Here is a 25,018-nt window from a genome sequence, read left to right on the forward strand (position 1 = left end):
TTGACACAGCATAGGTTTCTGACACAGAATGAATGTGGTCTAAGAACTTAATATTTTAAATTGGACATTCACCTATTATGGTCCAATATCCAAAATCTAAATACATGGTTAGATTCAGCATATCAAAGAACCCCAAGAATTCAATTTTTGATGAAATCAAACAAAGTTTAATTTTGGACCCTTTTGACCTCAATGTGGACAAAGTTGATAACGGGGCCCAAAAATCAAAAACCTAAATACATGGTTAGATTCAGCATATCAAAGAACCCCATATATTCAATTTTTGTTGAAATCAAACAAAGTTTAATTTTGGACCCCGATTTGGACCAACTTGAAAACTGGGCCCATAATCAAAAATCTAAATACATGTTTAGATTCAGCATATCAAAGAACCCTAAGAATTCAATTTTTGATAAAATCAAACTAAGTTTAATTTTGGACCCTTTTGGACCTTAATGTAGACCAATTTGAAAACGGAACCAAAAATTTAGAATATAAATACACGGATAGATTCGGCATATCAAAGAACCCCAATAATTCAATTTTGATCAAATCAAACAAAGTTTAATTTTGGACCCTTTGGACCTCAATGTGGACCAATTTAAAAACGGGGCCCAAAATCCAAAAACTTAATACACGGTATGATTTAGCATATTAAAAAACCCCAAGAATTCAAGAATAAAACCCAATTGAAATTGGTCAAGAAATAAGCAATTTATACGAAGTATCTTCTTTTGCACAATACTGTGCAATTAAATATTTCTTGCTATTGCGCAATACTGTACAACTGACAATTTCTTGCTATTTGCGCAATATTGTGCTATTGGATATTTCTTGCTATTGCGCAATACTGTGCAATTGAAGATTTCTTGCTATTGCGCAATACTGCGCAATTGAAGATTTCTTGCTATTGTGCAATACTGTGCAATTGAAAATTTCTTGCTATTGCACAATACTTATTATATAATAATTTACACATCCTGTTTGGTGTTTATCTCCTACCATATCATTTTTATTTGCTTTTAAATATAAATCAGAAATAACCAACTTAAAATGGAAAATTTTAAAAGAAAAAAAAAAGGAAAAAAAGAAAAAAAATGAAAAAAAAAAAAAATCCCCCCCCCCCCCCCCCCCAAATTTTTTGAACCCCCTTATGATTCATCACCCCCAAACTCAATCCCAGCCTTCCCTTTGTGGTATGGTACCTTGCAGTACAATTTCAGAGAGATCCATACACTTGAACACAAGTTATTGTCTGGAAACTAGAAAAATGTGTTTTTTGGCCCCTTTTTGGCCCCAAATTCCTAAACGTTTAGGGCAATTACCCCCAAACTCAAACCCAGCTTTCCATTTGTGATATGGAACCTTGTAGTACAATTTCAGAAAGATCCATACACTTACACACAAGTTATGGTCCTGAAACTAGAAAAATGCTTGTTTTTTGCCACTTTTTTGGCCCCTAATTCCTAAAATTTTGAGGCAATTACCCCCAAAATCAATCCCAGCATTCCTTTTGTGATATGGAACCTTGTGGTACAATGTCAGAGAGATCCATTCACTAACACACAAGTTATGTCTGGAAGTTACAAAAATGCTTATTTTTGGCCCCTTTTTGGCCCCTAATTCCTTTACTGTTTGTACCATAACCCCCAAAATCAATCCCAACCTTCCTTTTGTGGTATTGAACCTTGTGGTAAAATTTCATAGAGATCCATTCACTTAAACTAAAGTTAGAGTGCAAAAAACCAATGTGTCTTCGGACGACGCCAGACGACGACGACGACGACGCCAACGTCTTACCAATATACGACCACAAAAATTTTTTTGCGGTCGTATAAAAATTAAAGTTTTCCAGGGAATCCTGTTTTTCCCCTGCAAATTTGTATAAACCTTATGTTGAGAGCAAAATACTTTTTCAATATATCAGTTAAATACAAAAAAATCTAAATTTGCACAGGATACTCTCTTGATTATACAGAAGCTTCTGTCTGTATAAGTTTTGTAAAATGCCATGAAAGTTTGACAGAGTCATTAAAATCTTTCAGATTGCACCTTAAATGTTGACAGCAAAAAAAGAACCGAGGCCAATGACTAAATGTAGGTTGTCTCAGGCAAGACCATTACAGAAAAGTAATGCATGGTGCAAAATGAGAAATCTATAAGCATCTGAAGTAAGGTTTATAGCAGTTATCTCCTCTAAAAGTGATGAAACCATTGGTATTTAGTTCACATACATCTTTCAAGAAATATAGGTCAAACATATCTTTCAAAAATACAAATGTGGTGTTATATATACGCATTTTATAAGGTTAGAGGTCATCTGAAAACTTTCTAAAGCTGAAAATCATTGTAACAGTACTGCCTCTGTTATAAAATCTGATATTTCTAAGTATTACGTTTTGTCTCTCAAGCTATACATAGCCTCAGTTTAATCTTCAATATAAAGCAGCAAATACACATTTCGTATGTATGTTTTATCCTTTCTGGTCATATTATTTACAACTTGGATATTGGTTATCATAACCTAATCAACCCCCTTCTTCTTTTGTTGACAGTTATCATTTCAAGATAATACTGTCAAGTTACTGCTTGTAAGACATACATTTAGACAAAACTAAATTATTTATATGTTTATCTTCTAAATTGTCACCTCTTATATTTTCAAACATATGACAACAGTTTTGTCTCTTAGCAGTGTAAAAATAAGAGTGATGACCGATGATAACTTGTATTTCTCCAAGTAAAACAAAGTTATCTTTTCTAGCTGATTGATGGTGTGAAAATTTACTCAACTAGTTTCTACTTGCAATATTACTCCTTATAAAACCCTTTCTTTCATTTCTTATATATTTCACTGAACAAATTGACTTATCTTTGACAAGACAGACCTTTCACTACATGCAGCTTACACACTCGGCTGTACAGCAAACAATCTTACTGCCACCCCCTTCCTTTTTCTTCTCTCCTTTCCCATGAGCATTATTTCCTCTACCTTTAGACACAATGACATTCTCAATATCTGTTTAATAAGCAGGACTAACATAACTGATGGTCCACTTCTCCCTACCATTATTTTTCACCCTTCCCTTTCTATGTCCCCTATTATTCTTACCTTAGATAAGATGACCATGGTTCTACTTGTAGCTGGCTACCTGTAAGAGAAAAATCAATAGTGAATCAATGATATCATTAAATATTTACCTTACTGTATAACTTTTCTCCTGTAGGAATTACTGATGGATTTGTGTTTTTACACTCTGTCCTTTGTTTTCCCCATGTTGAAAATTTTTCTTTTATTTTCCTTAACTTACGGGCACTAAACTGATCAAAAATATTTAATAGAAAGTCAGAGGTGATTGCTAATAAGGTCATTCAGTTCATCCTGTAAATGAAGCATGGATAAAACTAAATGTACTGAGACTCGGACTGAAACAACATCTCTAGAGCATGATTTTATTTTATGGTTGAGATGTGTCAAGTATTTTTTATGAGTCATGATAGTGGTGCAGCAATTAATTACATAAAAGACCATTATTTTATTTCTTATTCTCAAACATAGTTATTAAAATGGATCAATAACTAACTGACTATAATCTGGGTATCATACAACAATTCTGTATAAGGATGTCTTGAATTAAATAAAAAGTATGGGAAAGCCTCAGCATCACTGTTTTATTATCATACATGTACAGTGACCTTTACTATATTAATATGATCATCATTTGAAATGCTCCTTTCAATTTTAGTTTTCCTAAACCTGATACCATCTCATAAATAATCTTAAATATCCTGCCATTGAATCTTTTCCAATCATAGTACATTATATAACTTTGAATGCTGGCCTGCAGACATTTTCACAAAAAATGCAAAAATTGTTTCCAGACCATGAATTGCAATATAATGTATCATCCATGCATACAATGTAAACAACAATTTAAAAAATAAGTGAATTTCTCTGATAAACAAATAAAACCCAGGATGTAAAAGATATGAGCTGAACATCATAAATTTGTTATATAAAGCAATTTGTATAATTACCGGCCTCAAGATATTCTTTCTTTCCAAGTAACTTGAAAATTACATACAAAAAGGTCTACTTCTCATTATAGAATCACCTAATGGCAATAAAATATACAATACAGGTTGTCAATTTCATCTTGTTATCAGGATTTCTACCTAGCTGTTCTTCAGACCTCAGTACAATTCAAGGAGGGCTCATAAAACTTACTAACATAATAAAATAATTTGGTCTCCTGCAATTATCAACAAATAATGATCTGTGAAATTCAGCATTTGTATTGTCTGCAATGTTTTACATTACAGTTGAGGGCATTGTCCATCCAATTTGTATCTAATCTTTATTAAGAGGTGTTTAACCATCAAATTAATAGCAAAAGAAGAAAGTTCATCTAACATCATTCAAGGATATAAGGTACTGTTTTAATGAGATTTCTGAGGCTCCAAAAACTTATCAAGTATAAAAGCTATATATATATATATATATATTCTATAAAATGTTATATGGATCAAGGTAAAAAAAGAAATGCAGTTTTAAGGTCTCATAAAAAGCTGAATGTTGCTTCCTTTGTAAAAGAAATGTGAAAGATACCAAAGGGACATTCAAACTCATAAGTTGTAACTATAACTTGTGTCTTTGCATTACTGTATGATTTTTGGATCTATATTATGAAACTACTAAAACACCTTTTCATTTTGATCAAAATAAAATATTACATTTGAGGAATGTTTGAAAAAAATTGTGTGGGGTTCTGTGGAACCCTGTGTCACCTGCAATTGCTGCTGTCTGTGTAAAAGTGTAATGTTGACTTAAAAAGTGAGTCCATTTATCAGTAAAATACAGAATTAAAAAAAAAATTCTAACTTTTTCTTTTGATGCTATTTCTTTGTCTTGAAGATAAGCTTCTGTCAAAGTTTCTTAATAATCCATGAAGGTTTATAAATCTTTCATGTTAAAAACATTTAATCTTAGACTGTCTGTAAATGTTAACTGTAAGAAAGTAGTATCAGAAAAATACTGAAAACGAAATTTAAATTTTCAAAAGTTTGCTTCATACATTATCTCTTAATCATAAAAAAGCTTCTGCCAAAGTTTATTAAATTTCTAAGAATGTTTGTCAAAGTAATTGATGTGTAACAAACTTTAACCCCAGACTGCATCTACTTGATAACTGTAAAAAACAAACTAAGTCCATTTATCAGTAAAATATCTGTATATTGGTCATTAACAAGCTTCTGTCCAAATTTCATAAAATTCCATGAATGTTTGACAAAGTTATTGATGACTGAAAAACTTTAACCTCAGACTGAGTCTGAATGTTAACTGTAAAAAAAATAAGTCCATTTATCAGTAAAATACGGAAAAAGAAAAATAAATATTTTCAAAATTTTGCTCTGGAAACTGTCTTTTGGTCATAAACAAGCTTCTGTTCAAATTTCATAAAATTCCATGAATGTTTGATAAAGTTATTGATGACTGAAAAAACTTTAACCACAGACTGAACATAAATGTGGATGCCACCAACGAAGGAACTATGATTGCCATGTCTGGCTTTCACAACATAAATGTTGCAGGCAACAAAAAGCACAGGTACCTCCCAAATTTTTCATAATTTTCTGTTTGCTTAAAAACATGACCATAATCTAACTGTAGTATTACACATTTAGAAACATGTTCAACCTGAATTAAAAGGTTTTCATACAGATTGTAGAATGAAAACATGCATGGGTATCCCTAAGTTTTAGAGTGTTAGATCTGCACACATATCAGTATGGCAATTTTACAAGACAATTTTATTGTGTTGTATTTGAGCTTGTTCTTAATTAAAATCAAAACAGTTGTTGCTTTTGCTGAAAATTCGCCTTAAGAAATATATAAAGCATGATGTCTGATTTACAGTAAATTACTAGTAACAGCTTAACCAATGATGGTTCCCTATTTTGGTTGAATAACAAACCTTCAAGACCAATCATTAGGAAAGAAAGAGAACAAGGCATATTCATCCTAAGTTATACACTGAATTTGCATTGACTATACACAAGTCAATTGAATGCGTGTTGCTTGGTTTACGTCCAGCATACAGAAAGAAAACAATTGAAATGATCCTACATTTTGAATGTCTTTCATAAAGCTTCAAATTTTAGATTTCAACCGTAAATGAATCTTCTTTATTGTTTAATGATAGATTTTACACACATTATATCAAATCATACCCATAAGAGGGTTGTATATGCAAAAATATCTAAAAATAATTAAATTTGACCAATTATGATGGAAAGTCTGAACTGCATAACTGATTATGACTTAATAATATATTAAAACTCTATGAAATTAAAAGTCAGTGGTGTTGGAACAATGCAAGATGAACTGTATATCTTTTTGGTCTATATATAACAGATAAAGTAACAATAAAACTATAGAATCTAATGGTCAATAATTGGTTTTCAATGATAGACTACACTTAGACAAATTTTTCACAATTTTGTGAATGCTGTTTTCAATTCAAGAAAAACCACAGAAGACCTGCCATCAACAAAGTTCCTTATTATGTACAAAATCTTTAAGAAAATAACCACTGGCCACTGACATCATCTCAATCATCCATTTTTTCACGAATAACTGTTTTAATGTTTTTTTCAATTGTTTCTCATCCTGAAAATGCACAGATGTTTGCCAATGGATGTTGTAAGCAAACAATAATTAATCAGCCAATTTGTCTATCATGATGTTTAATTCAAGGACAGTTCCTACTATGATAGTTAAGACATGAAAAAACTTATTGATATTGATAACATAATTAAACACCAAAGGTTCAAATAATCAATACATATAAACATATGTCACTCTTTTTTTGTCAAAATCATTTCTATATCTGACATAATTATGATTGATAGTTGACAAATTATGTGTAAGATTTTATGTCATTAATTTTTCCCTAATATAGACGTTTTCTAAAGTGAGCTATCAGAAAAATAGGATATTAGTTTTTAACATGAATAGAAGGAAATGTTGGGTATGTGTCACTTATACAGCAACACATTTATAACTAGATGTGTCTCAACAACCCATATGCCCATGCCTGCAGCCTAATCACAAAAAGTTTGTGGATCAAAAACGAAACACAAACTTTATAAGGACCATAATTGCCCAAAAAGTCAGTTAACCGGAACAAAAGGGAAAGGAGTAGGCTAGTTACCCCAATAAACGTCCCCTGTAGAGGTGTATTGATTAAACTTAAATTGTTTGATTAAATCTATTGTATATGTATTGCTTTAAACATCCTTTTTGGAAGTATAATAAGAGAAATTGTATATCTGCTTCATATTTATAAGTACTTCAGCCTTAAGTAGGAATAGATTTCATTTTCAGCCATTTTTCTAGAAATTTATCTTGGGTTTTATATGTTGTCCCACCCCTCGTTCATTAAAATTTTTTGTTGAAAAATAATTAAACAGTATGGTGTATAAAGAATATTTCATCGAAATATTTGTTATCAAGGGGTGGCACCTATGTTAAATTTTTCAGAAAACTGTCAATAATTTTGAAAATTTTGCAAAAAATCATGTTTTAGCGAAATTCACCTTCATTTATGATTTCACAAATACCTCACTTATGACGCAATAGGTGAAAATCTTTTTAAGCTGAAACATTAAATGACATTTTATCATATATTTTCATCAAGATCTACCAACATTGTCATAGTGAAAAATTTTCAGAGATTTTTAGGGCCAAAGTTATGAGTTAGTGAACCAACTCCTTTGATTTGTAAGCCATTATTATACACTAATGTACCAAAATCATATCAATATCTGCAGGCAGAAGGAATAAACTGCTTCGATGAGCGCAGCTGGATATGCCCGCAGAGGTCTAACCCTGAACAGTTGGGGCAAAAATGGACACAATATTCAAGCTTGATACAGGTCTGAATTTGGATTGTATTAAATGTTTGACATATTATAGGTTTCTGAATAAATGTAGTCAAAGAACTTGAAATTGGTTATATGAATTGAATTTATATTCAATTAAAGATTTCTTGCTGTTGTGCAATACACCATGCTGTTGCGCAATACTTAGTAAATCTGTTGTCAGACTATAAACAATTAAAGTTCAAATAATTCTCAATGTCATATTAGAAATTTATGAAAATGTAAAGGGAGCAGCTTACATCAATAGATATAAACAATTCACCAAAGTTTCATGAGAACTGCTGAAAGCATTTTTTATTTTTTGTCAGAAAACTGGAAAATCCCCCTTTTTTTATGAATAAAACCCTGTAACTCGGAAACGTAAAATCTAAAATTTATAAAAAACAAAAGGGAGCTCATGGCAACAGATATAAACAATTCACCAAAGTTTTATGCAAATTGGTTAAAGCATTTTAGAGTTAATGTCCGACATGTTGACGACGGACGGAGAGACAAACAGACAGACGGACAACGGTATACCATAATACGTCCAGTAAACGGGCGTATAAAAAGTCCAGACATCTGGTTTATTTCAGAATGTGGGAATGCCGGACATGAGTAACACTATATGCCCAGACCACTTAGTGGGGGAAGAAAAAAAACCAAACACAACAAGAGGTCAACATACTGTCGTTAGTGGTAATTCTGATTAGGTTGCTTGTATCATGTAGTCCTAATTCTGATTAGGTTGCTTGTATCATGTAGTCCTAATTCTGATTAGGTTGCTTGTATCATGTAGTCCTAATTCTGATTAGGATGCTTGTATCATGTAGTCCCAATTCTGAATAGGTTGCTTGTATCATGTAGTCCTAATTCTTATTAGGTTGCTTTTATCGGTATAAAATATAATATATACATATGAAGACATACCTATCTTGGTATACCTTACTGATTTAAGAGATTGCTTCAGACTGTTCCATCACAAGACTAACAGACAATTTTCTCCAGAAAATCCTTTACATGTTTGATTTTATCACAAAACCTAATATTCAGCATCAATCTGCATACAATTTGTTTTAATCTATTGTTATCTTTTGTATTTTTTTGTTTAACGGCAACAATTGGAACTTAAGGGTCCCCCAGAATACATACCACCATATTTGTTGAAAATGATAAATTAATAACTTCCTGTATAATTCTTACAAAATAATTCACAGGCTATCAACCATGTATGAATGTGAATATGTAATTAAATGTCTACTAAAATAATCTTCACTATATATCAATAATCAATCTCTACAGGAATCACTTTTTAAACCTGAATGACATAATTTGACAGTATTTATTTTCATGGGTGGGTTTATTTTCTTTGTATTGTGTGTTTAAAGGCTAAATTTTTAGTTTCAAGTAAGCTAGGTCAAAAAGTAGCATGTGATACGAGACAGAATAAAAACTCCCAAAGTCACATGACAGACATACCGGTAGTTTCCTCATTCTAGATAGGTTGATTGTATCATTTACAAATGTAATAGGGTAGATAGAATGTGCACATAAAAGTACAAATAAGATCTGAAAAAGCATTTTTAAAACTCTATATTAACAATTATGAGTAAAATAGTATTTAATGAATCTGTCATGTCTGTACCAAATTATGTACACAACCTTATTTTTCATGATATTGTGTCTGTCTTTTGTGCTACTTATACTATTTAAAAATGAAGACCTATTTCTGAATTTTTTTGTCAAGATTTTTCTAAATCAATTCTTATTTTCCATTTTCAACATATAATTTGTTCTTCTGCAAATACATGAGGGTAGGAATGACCTTTACTGTCAGGCATCAAATGGTCAATTTTCGGCTACCGTTAGCTTCAAATTGGTTAAAATTTTACCGTGATTCGTCAAAATATCCTTATCGTGATTTGTCAGAGGTCTCAAAAAATTATCGTTACCGTTATTTTTGGAAAAAAATTAACGTGATTCATCAAAATCAGTAGTTTTTTTATCATCTAAAAGAAAGTGTATATTTTATCGTCATGTTCCAAAAATTACCGTCAACGTCATTTAGCAAGATTTTTTACCGTTAGTCGTCATGAAGGTACCCCCATTACGACCCTCATACAAATGTAACATGTTAATAAGGCAGAATCAGGAACTCACAAATTCATTTTAACCCTGCTCCATGTTCATGTTCCTGTCCTAATTAAGTCAGTGATTGTTCGTGGCTGCATGTAACCATTTCTTAATGTTGTTTTTTTATTTGCAAATTTGATGTGGATGTAAAAATTTTACAGTGTCTGAACTGAGCTGGTTATGGAGTACAGATATTTATACACAGTGGGAGAATTTCTAGATAATGCTTACCGGCACTTGTCTCTGTAAAAAAATTCATATATACCTTAATTTAACACATTATGGTATTTGAATTTTATTTTTAGGGTTGCCATCATCATGTTGACATTTACTGAAACATATTTTGATGAAATGTTGTAATATCTTTGTAAAATAATATTAAGCAATTCATTTTATCAACTATTGTAAAAGTAAAAGTAAAAGTCCCTTTCCAGGACATTGTCAATTTTTATTTTTACAACAAATTTCTAAGTCTCTGTAGTGTAAATTTACTCTGCAACCCTAAATAAATATTCACCTTATATAATAGAACTAATTTTGATGGTCACTTGCATGTTAAAGAAATCAAAGTTCTATTGTAGTATTCAGTATATAGCTTACATGCATAGGAATATTAGCAATAAACTGATACACATTTACTCCTATCAATTACAATTATTGTTGTTTTAAGTCTAATGAGTCATGAGAAAGGGTGTAAATAATTTTACCTGTGTACTCAGGTGTGATCAAGGGTAGACTTGTTATAAATAGGTGATCAATAAGTTATTGATATTTGAAAAACTTACATACAAGTTTATGATCATTTGTTAGTACAGTGTACAATGTATACTGTAGGCGTTCAAAATGTGACTAAGTCAATAGGATTTTTTTCAAAACTAAAGATTTACAATCTGAATGATAAAGTTCTTTTTAACTGATTAACATATAATTCCATATGTATGAAATGTTACTGAAAATACATGTATGTGTAGAAATTCTGAGGTATGCTTTTTTTTAGTTTAAAAGCAAAGGGACTATCTAAAAAATACATGTTACATGACTGATGAAGTGGCAAACAATTCATTCGAGTCAGTTTTATTGTCACCATGAAAGTAGCAAAGGTCACTTTTGTTCCTAATTAATAAAGTTTAAATTAGAAAACCCATCTTAAATGCAGCAAATCTGATATTATCCACATGCACAGCTGATCTTTTGAAACTTTTCCCATACATTTACATAACACGGATAAAAAGAAATTGGTTGGTATTTGTAAATGAGACTGCAACTCACGGACATTAAAACTGAGCAGTTAAACAGAAAGGCATTTTGATGTCAAAATATATAGTCTTCAACAAAAGACAATTGTCTATACAATATATGTCAATTTCTAAATTGCTGAAAAATTTTGAAAAGTTGAATAAAATATCAGCAACTATCAAATGTTTGACATTTACACTTGTTTTTGTTAGATGTATTGATACACCCCTTGTGTAAACTTTTACTTCAGATAATAAGTTTTATCGTTTCACAATACAGAATGTAGTAGGTGACTCTCTTTCTACTTTTTAAATTCAAGTTATTAATTAGTCATTATGCAAATACAACCTTTGCAATGAACATCTTTTACGTTCTTTATTAAGTTTCATCATTTTTCCATTAATTTGATTCATAATAGATAGGACAACATGTACATATACATGATGCATCACATTAATTTTAATTTTTAAAATTGTTTTTATTTTCTGATATATTACATGTATTATGGTGATGATTTGTCTCCCCTGAGGGATGATACTAGACTGATTAAAACATTCTTATCACGTATTTGAAAAGCAGGTGTACAAACATTTAGTACATCTTTAAGGCCTTAAATAAACCACATTCTAAAAATATATATTGAATATTGTGAGAATAAAATTGAGACAGTTGGTAATCAAGAAGATACAAGTATCTGTGATGCTGGAGTAATATTGGAGATCTAAATTAATATATCCGTCTAAAATATACCCTTACACACATGTATTAGAAAAATATTGCAAACTGAATGAGGTCCAAACCCACAAATTCCAAGAATTTGCATTATTCAGCATGTGAAACCAAATTGCACAAAAGTAATAATTATCTTTCATCTAATCCCTGTGATGTAAACAACAATTGATACAAAACTGTCCTGTTATTTCTTCAGGAAGCTTGATTAAAAAAGTTATATAAGTAACCTGACAACGCAAGTTTTAATATATGTATATGTACCATTTAAACAAAAAGTACTTGTACTTCTAGCTAAGATTTGTGCAGAAGGCACTTGTCAGCTACTTTGCAGTGGCGTTTACAGGATTTTCAAAAAGAGGACCACAAGAAGCCATAGGCAAATGTTCGACTAAAAGAGGGCTCCTACAGTCAAAAAACCCAAACCTTGACAATAAGGAGACCTGTACGTGTCACACTGGATATGCCCCCCCCCCCCCTCCTCCCAATTTGTACACAAACATATACTCATAAATTATTTTGGTTGATTTTTTTAAGGCCCCCATATTTTAATAAATCATAAAAAATCCTGCAGGACAACTTTAAAATACTTTTAACTAATGTTAAACTTCGTCCAAATTCACCTAACCAAGGTGAACAAACTAACATCATATGAAATGTACTCAAGAAATAAAAAGATGTCTTAAATAACAATAAACCTGAATATGAATAAAAGGATTTGTGGGGCATACATCAATGATCTACACACTTATACAGAAATAAATAAATTTACCTTCCTCCTAAAATTCTAAGCGCTCATCCGAACTACATGTACATGTTCACTGTATTTCAAACACTCATATAATCTTTTTTTTTAATAAAAATCAATATTGATTGATGTACATTGAACTGGTTATATACCTAAGATTGAGGAAGTAATGAAAAAGATTAGAACTTTTCTACACCACCTTAAAATGTAAAGGTTGAAGGTTATCTGAATATCTACAATGAAAAGCAGATATGCATGTACATTGTAACATACTTCATATATCCTTATCACATGTACTTACAATATTTATTGTCTTATTTTATCTTTCAAACAAAAAATATTTTTTAAAGTTTTAAACAATTTATTTTTATTTATATTTCAATGATCAGAATCATCAGACTCAATTCACAACAGTCAATGACAGCAGAACTATGAACATGATGAAGAACATGTATATGATTTTCTTTAACCAAGTTTACTAACCACGGCTGTCACTGATATATTATATATAGACTCTCTATATAATAATATATCAGTGATTGCCGTGGATAGTAAACTTGGAATTGATAGTAAATAGCAAATACACCTTATTTATATTATATGTATGATCATAGTATACAGAATAAAATGCTCCGCTGGGGCGCAGCTTGATACAACCGCAGAGGTCGAACCCTGAACAGTTGGGGCAAGTATGGACACAACATTCAAGCTTGATACAGCACTGAATTTGGATTGTAATTAAATATTTGACACAGCATAGGTTTCTGACACAGAATGAATGTGGTCTAAGAACTTAAAATTTTTTAATTTACCTATTCAAACCATATCATTATGATTTGCTTTTATATATAAATCAGATATAACCAATTTAAAATGGAAAATTTTAAAGAAAAAAAAGGAAAAAAAAAATCCCCCCAAATTTTTTGAACCCCCTTATGATTTATCACCCCCAAACTCAATCCCAGCCTTCCCTTTGTGGTATGGTACCTTGCAGTACAATTTCAGAGAGATCCGTACACTTGAACACAAGTTATTGTCTGGAAACTAGAAAAATGCTTGTTATTTTGCACCCTTTTTTGCCCCAAATTCCTAAACGTTTAGGGCAATTACCCCCAAACTCAAACCCAGCTTTCCCTTTGTGATATGGAACCTTGCAGTACAATTTCATAAAGATCCATACACTTACACACAAGTTATTGTCCTGAAACTAGAAAAATGCTTGTTTTTTTTTTGCCCCTTTTTTGCCCCAAATTCCTAAACGTTTAGGGCAATTACCCCCAAACTCAAACCCAGCTTTCCCTTTGTGATATGGAACCTTGCAGTACAATTTCATAAAGATCCATACACTTACACACAAGTTATTGTCCTGAAACTAGAAAAATGCTTGTTTTTTTGCCCCTTTATGGCCCCTATTTCCTGAAATTTTGAGGGAATTACCCCCAAAATCAATCCCAGCCTTCCCTTTGTGGTATGGTACCTTGCAGTACAATTTCAGAGAGATCCATACACTTGAACACAAGTTATTGTCTGGAAACTAGAAAAATGCTTATTTTTGACCCTTTTTTCCTAAACATTTTGGGCAATTACCCCCAAACTCAATTCCAGCTTTCCCTTTGTGATATGGAACCTTGTAGTACAATTTCATAAAGATCCATACACTTACACACAAGTTATTGTCATGAAACTAGAAAAATACTTGTTTTTTGCCCCTTTTTGGCCCCTAATTCCTAAAATTTGGAGGCAATTACCCCAAAAATCAATCCAAGCATTCCCTTTGTGATATGGAACCTTGTGGTACAATGTCAGAGAGATCGATACACTTACACACAAGTTTTTGTCATGAAACTAGAAAAATGCTTGTTTTTTGCCCCTAATTCCTAAAATTTGGAGGCAATTACCCCAAAAATCAATCCCAGAATTCCCTTTGTGATATGGAACCTTGTGGTACAATGCCAGAGAGATCCATACACTTACACACAAGTTATTGTCATGTGACTAGAAAAATGCTTGTTTTTTGCCCCTTTTTGGCCCCTAATTCCTAAAATTTGGAGGCAATTACCCCCAAAATCAATCCCAGCATTCCCTTTGTGATATGGAACCTTGTGGTACAATGTCAGAGAGATCCATACACTAACACACAAGTTATGTCTGGAAGTTACAAAAATGCTTATTTTTGGCCACTTTTTGGCCCCTAATTCCTTTACTTTTGGTACCATAACCCCCAAAATCAATCCCAACCTTCCTTTTGTGGTATTGAACCTTATGGTAAAATGTCATAGAGATCCATTCACTTAAACTAAAGTTAGAGTGCGAAAACCAATGTGTCTTCGGACGACGACAACGACGACGCCAACGTCATACCAATATACGACCACAAAAATTTGTTTGCGGTCGTATAAAAACGCGAATATAATTGTCCTGTGACTCCTGTCCCCAAGTACTTATGAAAATTATGTGTAATTTTAAAACAGTCCTAAACGGAAGTCTTGTCTATGACTTTAAAGTCTGTCCGATGGCGGAAATAATATCCGGACGCCTTTATTTTCGTTTTCCTCCCAAAATAACCCAAACTGAATAATCATAAGCCAGGATGACAAATGCGACTATGCATGGTACCTATAGGACACAGAGGCGTGATGATTAATTTATTGTGGAAGGAAGAGAAGCGACACACAAAATGAGGTCTTCTCATTTAATATTAGGGAGCTACCATTTGATTTTTATGGGGGGGCTAGGATGAAAAATTTTGTCCTGCATTTTTTTTTAGTTGTAATCTCTGTCCTGCCTTTTTATTTTTCATTCTATTCGGTCCTGCCTTTTTTTTTTTTAGTTTATCCTGACTTTTTTTTACATAAATTGTCATCCTGCCTTTTTTTTTACTCAAAACTCCTGTCCTGCCAATTTTTTTCAAATTTCATCCTAGCTGTATATCACACATATATGTACATGTAGCATGAGCACATGTGTAACTGTTCTTAAAAAGAGGGATATTTTCAAAGTGAATCATTTCAATTCAAATGGCAATTAAATCTTAATGAACAATACTTCTACATTTAGTTTTAAAATAAAGTTGTTAAAATTTTTATTCTATTTTATTGACTTATTATCGTAGCTCATAAATATGTGCCATTTCAACTATAATGTAATTTTTTTGCACTTGAAAAATATCCCAACCCCTAATTTGAGGTATAGTGGCCCGCTGCAGGTTCAGCAAATTTAAAATTCAAGCTTTCATATCCAAATGATTTATACAAATTATCTCCCTTGGACAAATCTTCTTTGTTGCTACAGTGAAACTCCTGCTAAATATTTATAGGAACATAACAAATGAACACAGCTCAATATTTTCATGCAAAAAGTGTTTGTATAATTTTTTCATACAAAAGGCAAATAAACAGATGTGCCAGGAGCTCAGGAAATACCTTTCCTATGTACATTGGAATTGTTGTGAGGATAAAATGGAAAGCTGTGGTCTTAAAATCAGAAGTAAACTGCCGAAAAGCTTGCAGCCAGCCCTTAGATGTATAAAAATTACATGGAATGCGATGTCTAATAACTCATGATATTTTCAAAAATGAAAAGAAATTCACTTTAACCGTTCATGCAAGTAATACTCAAACTAGAGTGGGACATGTGCAAAATAGTCTTTAATGTGCGGGTAAAAGTCCCACAACTAAGGAAAGACCATCAAAACTTTTGCAAAACCAAAAGGTAGCTTTAATACTTTTACTTAATCATGTTAATTTGTATCCCAACAATTGTGTCAAGTATAATGTAAATCAAACTGGTGTAGATCTAGAGACTCCACAGAATAACAGATGGAAAAATTTCCAAAATCAGACGGGAACTTTCTTCCACAAATTTCAATATTCCATAAAAGTTACATATGCTCTTGTACTACGTTGGAGAGACAGAGGGACAGACAGACCATAATATGTCCCTTCTATTATTACTTTCAGCTGTACATGTACTTCTTATAACAAAAGTCTTAGACTGTATAATGTACTAGAATTTATGAGAAGCAGAAATTTCAAAGGGAGATCATTTTTAATAGCTTAAATGAGATAAATTAGCCCTTTCTTCAAAAATTTCATTTAGCATTCTGCTTAACAGGGAATTTTGAAATACCAACTTGTTTCTGGTTAACATGGTTAAAGCATCATATCCCTAACACAATCTATAAGAAAATCTTATCAACTACCATCACATTCAAGCAATATAGCACCACATTACCATCATGCTAAAAGGTCCAAGAGAGAACAATACACGTAGTTACCAGTTTGGTGTGGTCTGCCTTATTTCAAAGAATTTTTTGCCTAATTGGTTAAACCAAATATATGTGTACAACTAACACAAATTATGAGATAACTTTGTCCAAGCCTGCTCTTTGTTGAATGTTGATGTTTACCAATAGTTGTTGTTATTCAATGCTTTATTGATATGCTTCAAAGAATTTTTATGTCCCAACTGCAGTCTGGCCAACACTAGTTATTGACTGTTTTCTTGCCAACTTTCATTATTTTCATAACGTGCCATGGCCCATCTTTAACAGGTTGGGACCAATCATCCAATTGGGATATTATAACCTGTTTAGGATATAGTATCCAAAATCATCCAAATAAGATGTTATTTTTCTGTACTCCCAAAATGGAGGACTTTTGGCACAGTGAATTATTATCCTATTTGTAATATAAACCAAACCGGTTATAATATTCATTTCTAAACATTTTTCATAACATTTAATTTGATTGGATAATGTAAAATACTTGACTGATAGTCTGAAATTTTGCCCACTTGCGCGGAGGCCGATGAAACTAATTATAAAAATATCAGATTTAGCTCTGTTTTTATTTTATTTAAAGATTTGCGTGCATCAATTTTGATTTGAAGGTTGCAATAGACTTTTAACCTATTACTGACTTTTGACTCCAGAGTACATGTATATAACCTTTTTGACAGGTTACCTACTCGTTGGTAGGACATTCTGATACTCGGTCAAGTTAGAACAACTAAAAGACGTTGAATCAAGCTACAATGTAGCTGTCTAATTGGCAATCATATGTACCACATCTACATGTATCAAAGTTTTATATTTACAATCTGTGCAATTTTGGGAAAAAATTACAGTTTTCAGATGATTTTGTCATGCATAGACAACACAACACAGTTATATTTTCCCCCAAATTGCACTAATTGAAAGCTAGATTTTACCTCTTTAACTTGCTCTGACTTGACTGAGTTCTAGCTAGGTTGTCCTATTACAAAGTACTCAAGGTAACTTGTAAAAAAATTATATACTCTGGGCAAAAGTTGGTTATATAAAAATAGTCTAATATTCACCTGCAAGGTCCACTAACGCATATCCAGTAAATTCAATTTGCAACGATCAAATCATAAATTGATGCCCATAAATTTTCAAGAGAATATGTCATTTATATCTGGCTGATTTGTCCTAATCTCTGGAACTTACTGGGAGGTGTGAGCTTTTCTCTATATTGAAGGCTTCACTGTGTCTTTCAGATGAAGAACAGCAATTAAAGCTCTGTTCCTTTTTCTTAGGGTTTTGTGTCATAAAATAGTACATTTTTTTCTCATATTTTATTGAGTTTTATGGTTACTAAAGAATAAATAATATTTGTTGATATGTTTGTTTGTAAACATTTTCCATATACTATTTCAGTACTGATCAATATCAGACATGCATGTCATGGCCGACTCACCTGTCAAATATGACAATAATTAACACAGCATCCATCACCTGTTGCTTAGACACGTGTTTTATGTTTATTTCAACTTACCGATTAATCTATAATTCACTTTTAATTAACGGTTGAAGTAATTAACCTTAATTCTTTTTCACATTTTCATTGAGCAAGAGTTACACATTCGGCACACCCATTCACATTGAGAAAACCTGTCGAAGATCTAAACCGGGTGACGTCACAGGGTTTTGTTTTCTCTCACCTGGTGGTGTTTCCCAAATATATTGCACGTAATGTTAATTTTCTTAGTCTTTGGTCAATTGCATTTTGTTATGGATAGGGTAAATAAGTTTTTCATCTTGTAATGTTTACTTTATATTCTTTTTACCTGCATAAAATCACCTGTAAAGTTGCCATGACGTCATGCAATGAAAAACCGGAAGCCTGTTTTTTATAGATTGTGTTAATATCGTTCAAAGGGAATTAACTCAAGTTAATTTTGTGTGTACTGAAAAACTATTGAGTGATAAAAAAAATCTCTCCAATATGCAGGTAATTTTATCCGCACTTATACTCATTCGTATTAGTCTTTCTATTAATAAATACAAGATACAAGATATTCTATATGTTGTTTTTTTTTTGTGTTATTTAAAACCATAACTGACTAATCAATGCGAAAGTTGAAGGTTTGTATTTTTTTACTTATTTTTTATAATAATTATTTTGTCATATTAATTGAAATGCCCTCTTTGTGCCCTATAATATATTTTTGTATTCTAATATGCCAAATAAATAGAAGTTCACACAGGAGTCTGTATTTTCTTTACCATTGTATTAGAGATATTTACATGTAAAAATGCTTCAAGTAGGAATTAAGAGTTGGTCCTGTCAACATTTTTACCTTTATGACATCAATATTTTACTATATAATTAAAACAAGGTATATAATAGGTAGATTACCTAATGATTCTCCTCTGCATCCATCATTTGAGAATTTAGCTCTTACACCTATTACATATCTAAAAAATCTAGTGCACGGTGAAGTTTTTCTAAGACAAGCGAATCAGTCTCTTTAGAAATACATATTTCTACATTATTTACAAATTAACTTGGAGGGAAATAGCCCCATATCTCAGAACCATATAATGAACTTGGTTTAATTGTGCGGTAAAAATATGTTACATAACTTTTGCATTTGGAGTGACATTATTGAATGATTTTCTAAGTTTAAATGATGCTTTGAAACCTTTTGTAAAAATATTCTTTAGTTGCAGAAAAACTTCCAAAAACAGTTACCAAAGACTTATAAAAACATTGTAGTTTTTTGTCTCTGATATAACAGTTTGTTATCTATTTCAAATATCCCATTGAGAAACTTTACGGTTCCCAGCTTTTTATATCAAGCACTATTTTAGTAGCACCTGTTTCACTCGTTGTGGTCCAAAAATAGTATTTGCTCTTTTACAGCCACGAACCTCTCAATATTCGTTGAATTTCATTAATCACCCAATGTTTAAATAGCACTGAGTCCATCCAACTGTCCATTCGAAAGCCATTCAAGGATTTAAATAGTACAATATTAAAAAATATCATTGTGCCACTGAATAAAAGGAAATGCTTATCACGTTTCGAGAAAATGGAGTTCAACACTAGTTTTTTTGTGGAGTTCGGTGTTGCTCAAAATTTCTTTTTATAATCAATGTTTTGATGGCGACTGTTTAATTTTTATTTTCGTCTTTTTCTTTTAACCGTAAATGGGTCTAATACATTTATATATTGATCCCAAACCGTACAACATAGTCAAGGATAGTCATAGTATTTATAATATCTAATATTTTAACTTATTTACCATTTTTTATGTGTACTTGTTCCTTTCCACAACAGCAAGTACAAGTCAAATTAGCGAAATAAGTTGAAATATTAAAAATCACAAAAGCAAAAAGAGGGGGGTGTCCTTATCAAAGAACATGTGGTCTTCACAGGCTGAATGTATACATATTAACAACACTCTGTTTGGTATATCTTTCTTTGAATTCGTTCAATAACAAGAGTTTGAAATTCTCCAGTTAGGACTTATTGTAAGTATGACTGAGGCGCGGATTTAGCAACAATAATTTGTACTTAAGGAGCTCCTGAAATAATCTCAGGGTTTTCATACAAACAGGTTCCTTTTGGAAATTTTAAGAGATATAACGCAGTTCTTTTGCCGCGAGTGAAAGTTCCTGATGGTATTATATAGAAATAAGAAGATGTGTTATAAGTGCCAATGAGACAACTCTCCATCCAAGTCACAATGTGTAAAAAGTAAACAATTATAGGTCAAAGTACGGCCTTTAACACGGAGTCTTGGCTCACACCGAACAGCAAGCTATAAAGGGCCCCAATTATACTGCATTTCTTCTCCATTGTTTCCTCGGTGTGGTCACAAAGCTCGTTTTTGAACTGATTCAACATCATTTTGATTGAGTCAAAAATTTCCACAGTAAAATACATGATTATTCTTTGAATATTGACATATGATATCAGTGTTCTTATACTATGACAACGTCAATTTGTAAATTACATTGATATGTATAAGAAGACGTAAACGGACAACGATTCATTAGAAAGACTACAATATAGAGCTATACGTACTTTTCTTGGTGTAAGTCTTACAACGCCGATACCCACAATCACAGGCGATATGGGATGGTATCCGATTCATCATAGAATTCAAGTCAATATTGTGCGTCTTTATTGTAGACTAGTTAAATTACCTGACACTAGAATATGTCGTAAAGTTTTCTTGTGGGATCAAAATATGTCTACCAGATATCGTGATACGTGGTTCAATCACGCAAAGAAACTGTTTGATTCATGCGGACTCAACGATGTACTTTGTCTAGAGAACCAACACATTGTAACGCCATTCTTAGTCGATTCTGTGAAAACGCATTTAGAAGACGAACATAAACAATCTTGGTTAGACAATATTCAGCAAATGCCTAAACTGAGAACGTACAAACATTTTAAAACAGAACTTGCAACAGAAACTTTTCTAAAACGTTGCTTAACTAGAAGTCAGCGATCCTCTATTTCACGAATGCGTTGTGGGACATTTCCTTTAGAAATCGAAAAAGGACGAAGTAGAAACATTCCAGTAGAACGGAGAACTTATAAAATGTGCGATACAAACTCCGTTGAGGACGAAATACACTTTTTGATCCACTGTCCAAATTATACAGAGAAAAGAAACAAACTGTTTGAAAATATTTGTGTAACATTCCGTGATATATCTGGTCTTTCTGACATTGATAAATTGTGTGAGCTTCTTTCTAACCACAAACTTAGCAAACTCGTGGCAAATTTTATAGCAGACTGTTATCATGTCAGCTCTTTAACACTATGATCACTTGATTTGAAATTATTTATCTTATCTTTTTTGCAATTCGCTTATATATATATAATTTCATTTTATAATATATAAAAATGTTTTTCTGTTACAAATCATGATGTATTGTTTTATGTGTACATGTTATGCTGCCCATCAAGGGCCCTTGATTGGAATAATAAATATTCTTAAAAATATTCTTATAACATAACACTAAGTTTTATGAACAATGATAAAGTCTCTTAATTGTATGTATGTTAAATAACGATTTAAACAGTGCATCATAAGCCTATTTGGCTGGTTGAAGTTTTATATTATGTATTTAATGTAACGACATACTTTATATTCAGGTTGCACTATAATAAACAATTTGTCTTCTTCTTCTTCTTCTATAAGAAGATGTGGTATGAGTGCCAATGAGACAACTCTCCATCCAAGTCAAAATTTATAAAAGTAAACCAATATAGGTCAAAGTACGGTCTTCAACACGGAGCCTTGGCTCACACCGAACAGTAAGCTATAAATAAAGGGCCCCAAAAATTACTAGTGTAAAACCATTCAAACGGGAAAACCAACGGTCTAATCTATATAAAAAACGAGAAACGAGAAACACTTATGAACCACACCAACAAACGACAACTGTATGTATCTTGTCAACATATTTTATAGGAGTAACACGGCGGATGTCACATGTGCAGCAAAATCTTTTATCCCTTCCGGAGCCGCCGTGACCTGAAATCACCCGCGGTTTTCTTTAGTCGTCTATAATGTGATTTGTATACTGTTGTTTGTCTTTTTTTTCTCCGGTTTTTCCGTTTGTCGTCGAAATTGAATATCTCTTAGGTTGGGTATATCTTCCGCCTCTACTTTAAAGCATCAACATACTTCCATTTTAGTACGATAGATAGGACAGTTGGTTGGATGCTACAGTTTGACATGCCTTCATAAAAACACGTATTTTCAGTGGCATGTTGACTTACTACAATTGCTTCACTAAATATGCTTCAGTATGGAAAATTTCTAATGATTTCAGGAAAAATATTTCAATGAGTTAGTGCACTGTGTGTGTAAAGGAAGCCGCGATATATTTGACACAGTATTTTTATTTTAAACAAGCTTCTTCTGTATTCATTATTTCATATTCGATCAGATTCATCTAGTATTTTCAAAAGGCGGCGGAATGCCCGCCAACAAATAAAGGGGACAGTCAAAATTGATAAAAATATACTTAACATACATTTTTGCACCACCTCTTTAAATCACCCCTGGTATTTGACTAAATATATATGTAGCCATTTACATAATGCGACATCGGATACACTTCTCTTTCCCTATTACATGACTAAGATATTTAGAATATGTTAAAGTAAATGAGACAGCAGACCAGCAATACAAATAAACCAGAAAAAAAGACTATAATTAATGAATTATTATTATTATAAATCAAATTACAACTTTAATTTTAAATGTTATAAATGAACAAAAATCGAATGTTTCAATCTTAAATTCTCCATCTTTTAACAACGATAAGATAAATGACAGCACGTAAACAATTGCTTGCACTGAAAAAAATAGTCTTAGTGTAAATTTTTCCAGCTTGAAAATACAAAAAAATATGTTATGCCGGTAGTTATGAGTTAAGTCAAATCTTGAATTTTGTTTTAGATCACAATTTGTGTTCTATGGACGACATCAAGCGAAACCTTAGTTTTTTGTAGACAATTCTGATTGAAACGAATGACTTTATTTAGCAGTAAAACAACTTAATTAAATTTAAGATGCTGACTCCCTTCTATTCAAAATCGAAATAAAATGCGTTTGTAAAACTAACTTAGTTAATCATCAATATGGTCCAAACTGCTCCCATAACAAATGACTTATTCGATATCAAATAAAACGAACACACTTCCGGATCCATTAAGCGTATTCCTCAAATTTAAATAAATATACTGTAAAAGCAGGAACATGCATGGACTGTGCGTATTGCTGTGTGTTTGTTTATTCTACATTGGCTAGAGGTATAGGGGGAGTGTTAAGATCTTACAAAACATGTTTAACCCCGCCGCATTTTGCGCCTATCCCAAATCAGGAGCCTCTGGCCTTTGTTAGTCTTAATTGTATGTTTTTTAATCTTAGTTCATTTATATGTTTTGGAGTTTAGTATGACGTCCATTTTCACTGAACTAGTACACATTATTATTTAGGGGCCAGCTGAAGTCCGCCACCGGGTGCGGGGTTTTCTCGCTGTGTTGAAGACCCATTAGTGGCCTCCGGTTATTTTCTGCTCTGGTCGGGTTGTTGTCTCTTTGACATATTCCCCATTTCCATTTTCAATTTTATGGAGTATTGATCCTCGACACCAAATCTCTACACCCGCTTGGCAATGCCAAAAGCAAAGAAACAGTGCGTTTATTTCTGTTCTATATTGGAATGACACTTTGAGGCCTTCAAAGTTTCAAATATATGTACAACTTTTCAATTTATTCGCAAAAAAAATCAATAACGACAATAAATGAATCAAGTTTTAACTCTTGAAATCTCGGAAGTTTTTGGCAACTGGAAACCGATATTTTACTTCGCTTTTCGAATTACAACAATTAGATTGTTTTACATTATTTAGTATAATTTATTTCTTATTATTGAAAATCTTAAATTGAAAGCGTTAACATTCAACAATTATCATAAATCATAATACTTTCAATTTGTGAACATTTCTTTCTATATATATAACATAATTTCAGGCATTTTGAAGCGTTAACATTCAGCAATTATCATAAATCATAATGCTTTCAATTTGTGAACATTTCATTCTATATATATAACATAATTTCAGGCATTTTGTAAAATGACTGAAAAAATAGTCATTATATAAAGTTCCTGAATCTTACAGGCATTTTAGAAAATGCCTTGAGTTTTCAGGCATTGTACAAAATGACTAAGAAAATGCCTGCAACATATAACAGACGTAAGCAGCATTCCATACTAACTTGGAAACAGGGAGACTATATATAGCAACTTGTTTATCCAATGCTACAAACAAAAGAAGGACTAGAAAGCTTAATATGTTCTATTTCATACTTGATGGAACTGCCCCTGGTTACCTGATTTGCAAAATGGTAATAATTATATGTATAGTACCTAATATAATTAGACATTAATTAATAGATTAATACAAGC

At 32.0% G+C, this 25,018-nt stretch overlaps 1 protein-coding gene across 4 annotated transcripts in view; it reads right to left on the reverse strand.

The window, feature by feature from the left end:
• LOC127698255 (myosin-VIIa-like) overlaps positions 1–18,923 on the reverse strand; it is a 77,983-nt gene extending 59,060 nt beyond the window's left edge. The window contains exons 1-2 of one of the 4 annotated variants that reach the window (XM_052201619.1): positions 18,860–18,923; positions 3,113–3,152 (exon numbers count right to left, since the gene is read on the reverse strand). In XM_052201619.1, coding sequence (XP_052057579.1) covers positions 3,113–3,130 — 18 coding nt within the window. In that variant the 5' untranslated portion in view covers positions 3,131–3,152; positions 18,860–18,923. Of the gene's footprint in view, positions 1–3,112; positions 3,153–12,793; positions 12,898–18,567; positions 18,714–18,859 lie in introns of those variants that run through there. The other 3 variants (XM_052201618.1, XM_052201617.1, XM_052201620.1) reach the window with 3 other exon arrangements.
• Positions 18,924–25,018: the final 6,095 nt, after the last annotated feature.

Source organism: Mytilus californianus, unplaced genomic scaffold (assembly GCF_021869535.1).
Source record: "Mytilus californianus isolate M0D057914Y unplaced genomic scaffold, xbMytCali1.0.p SCAF_4, whole genome shotgun sequence".
Lineage (NCBI taxonomy): Eukaryota > Metazoa > Mollusca > Bivalvia > Mytilida > Mytilidae > Mytilus > Mytilus californianus.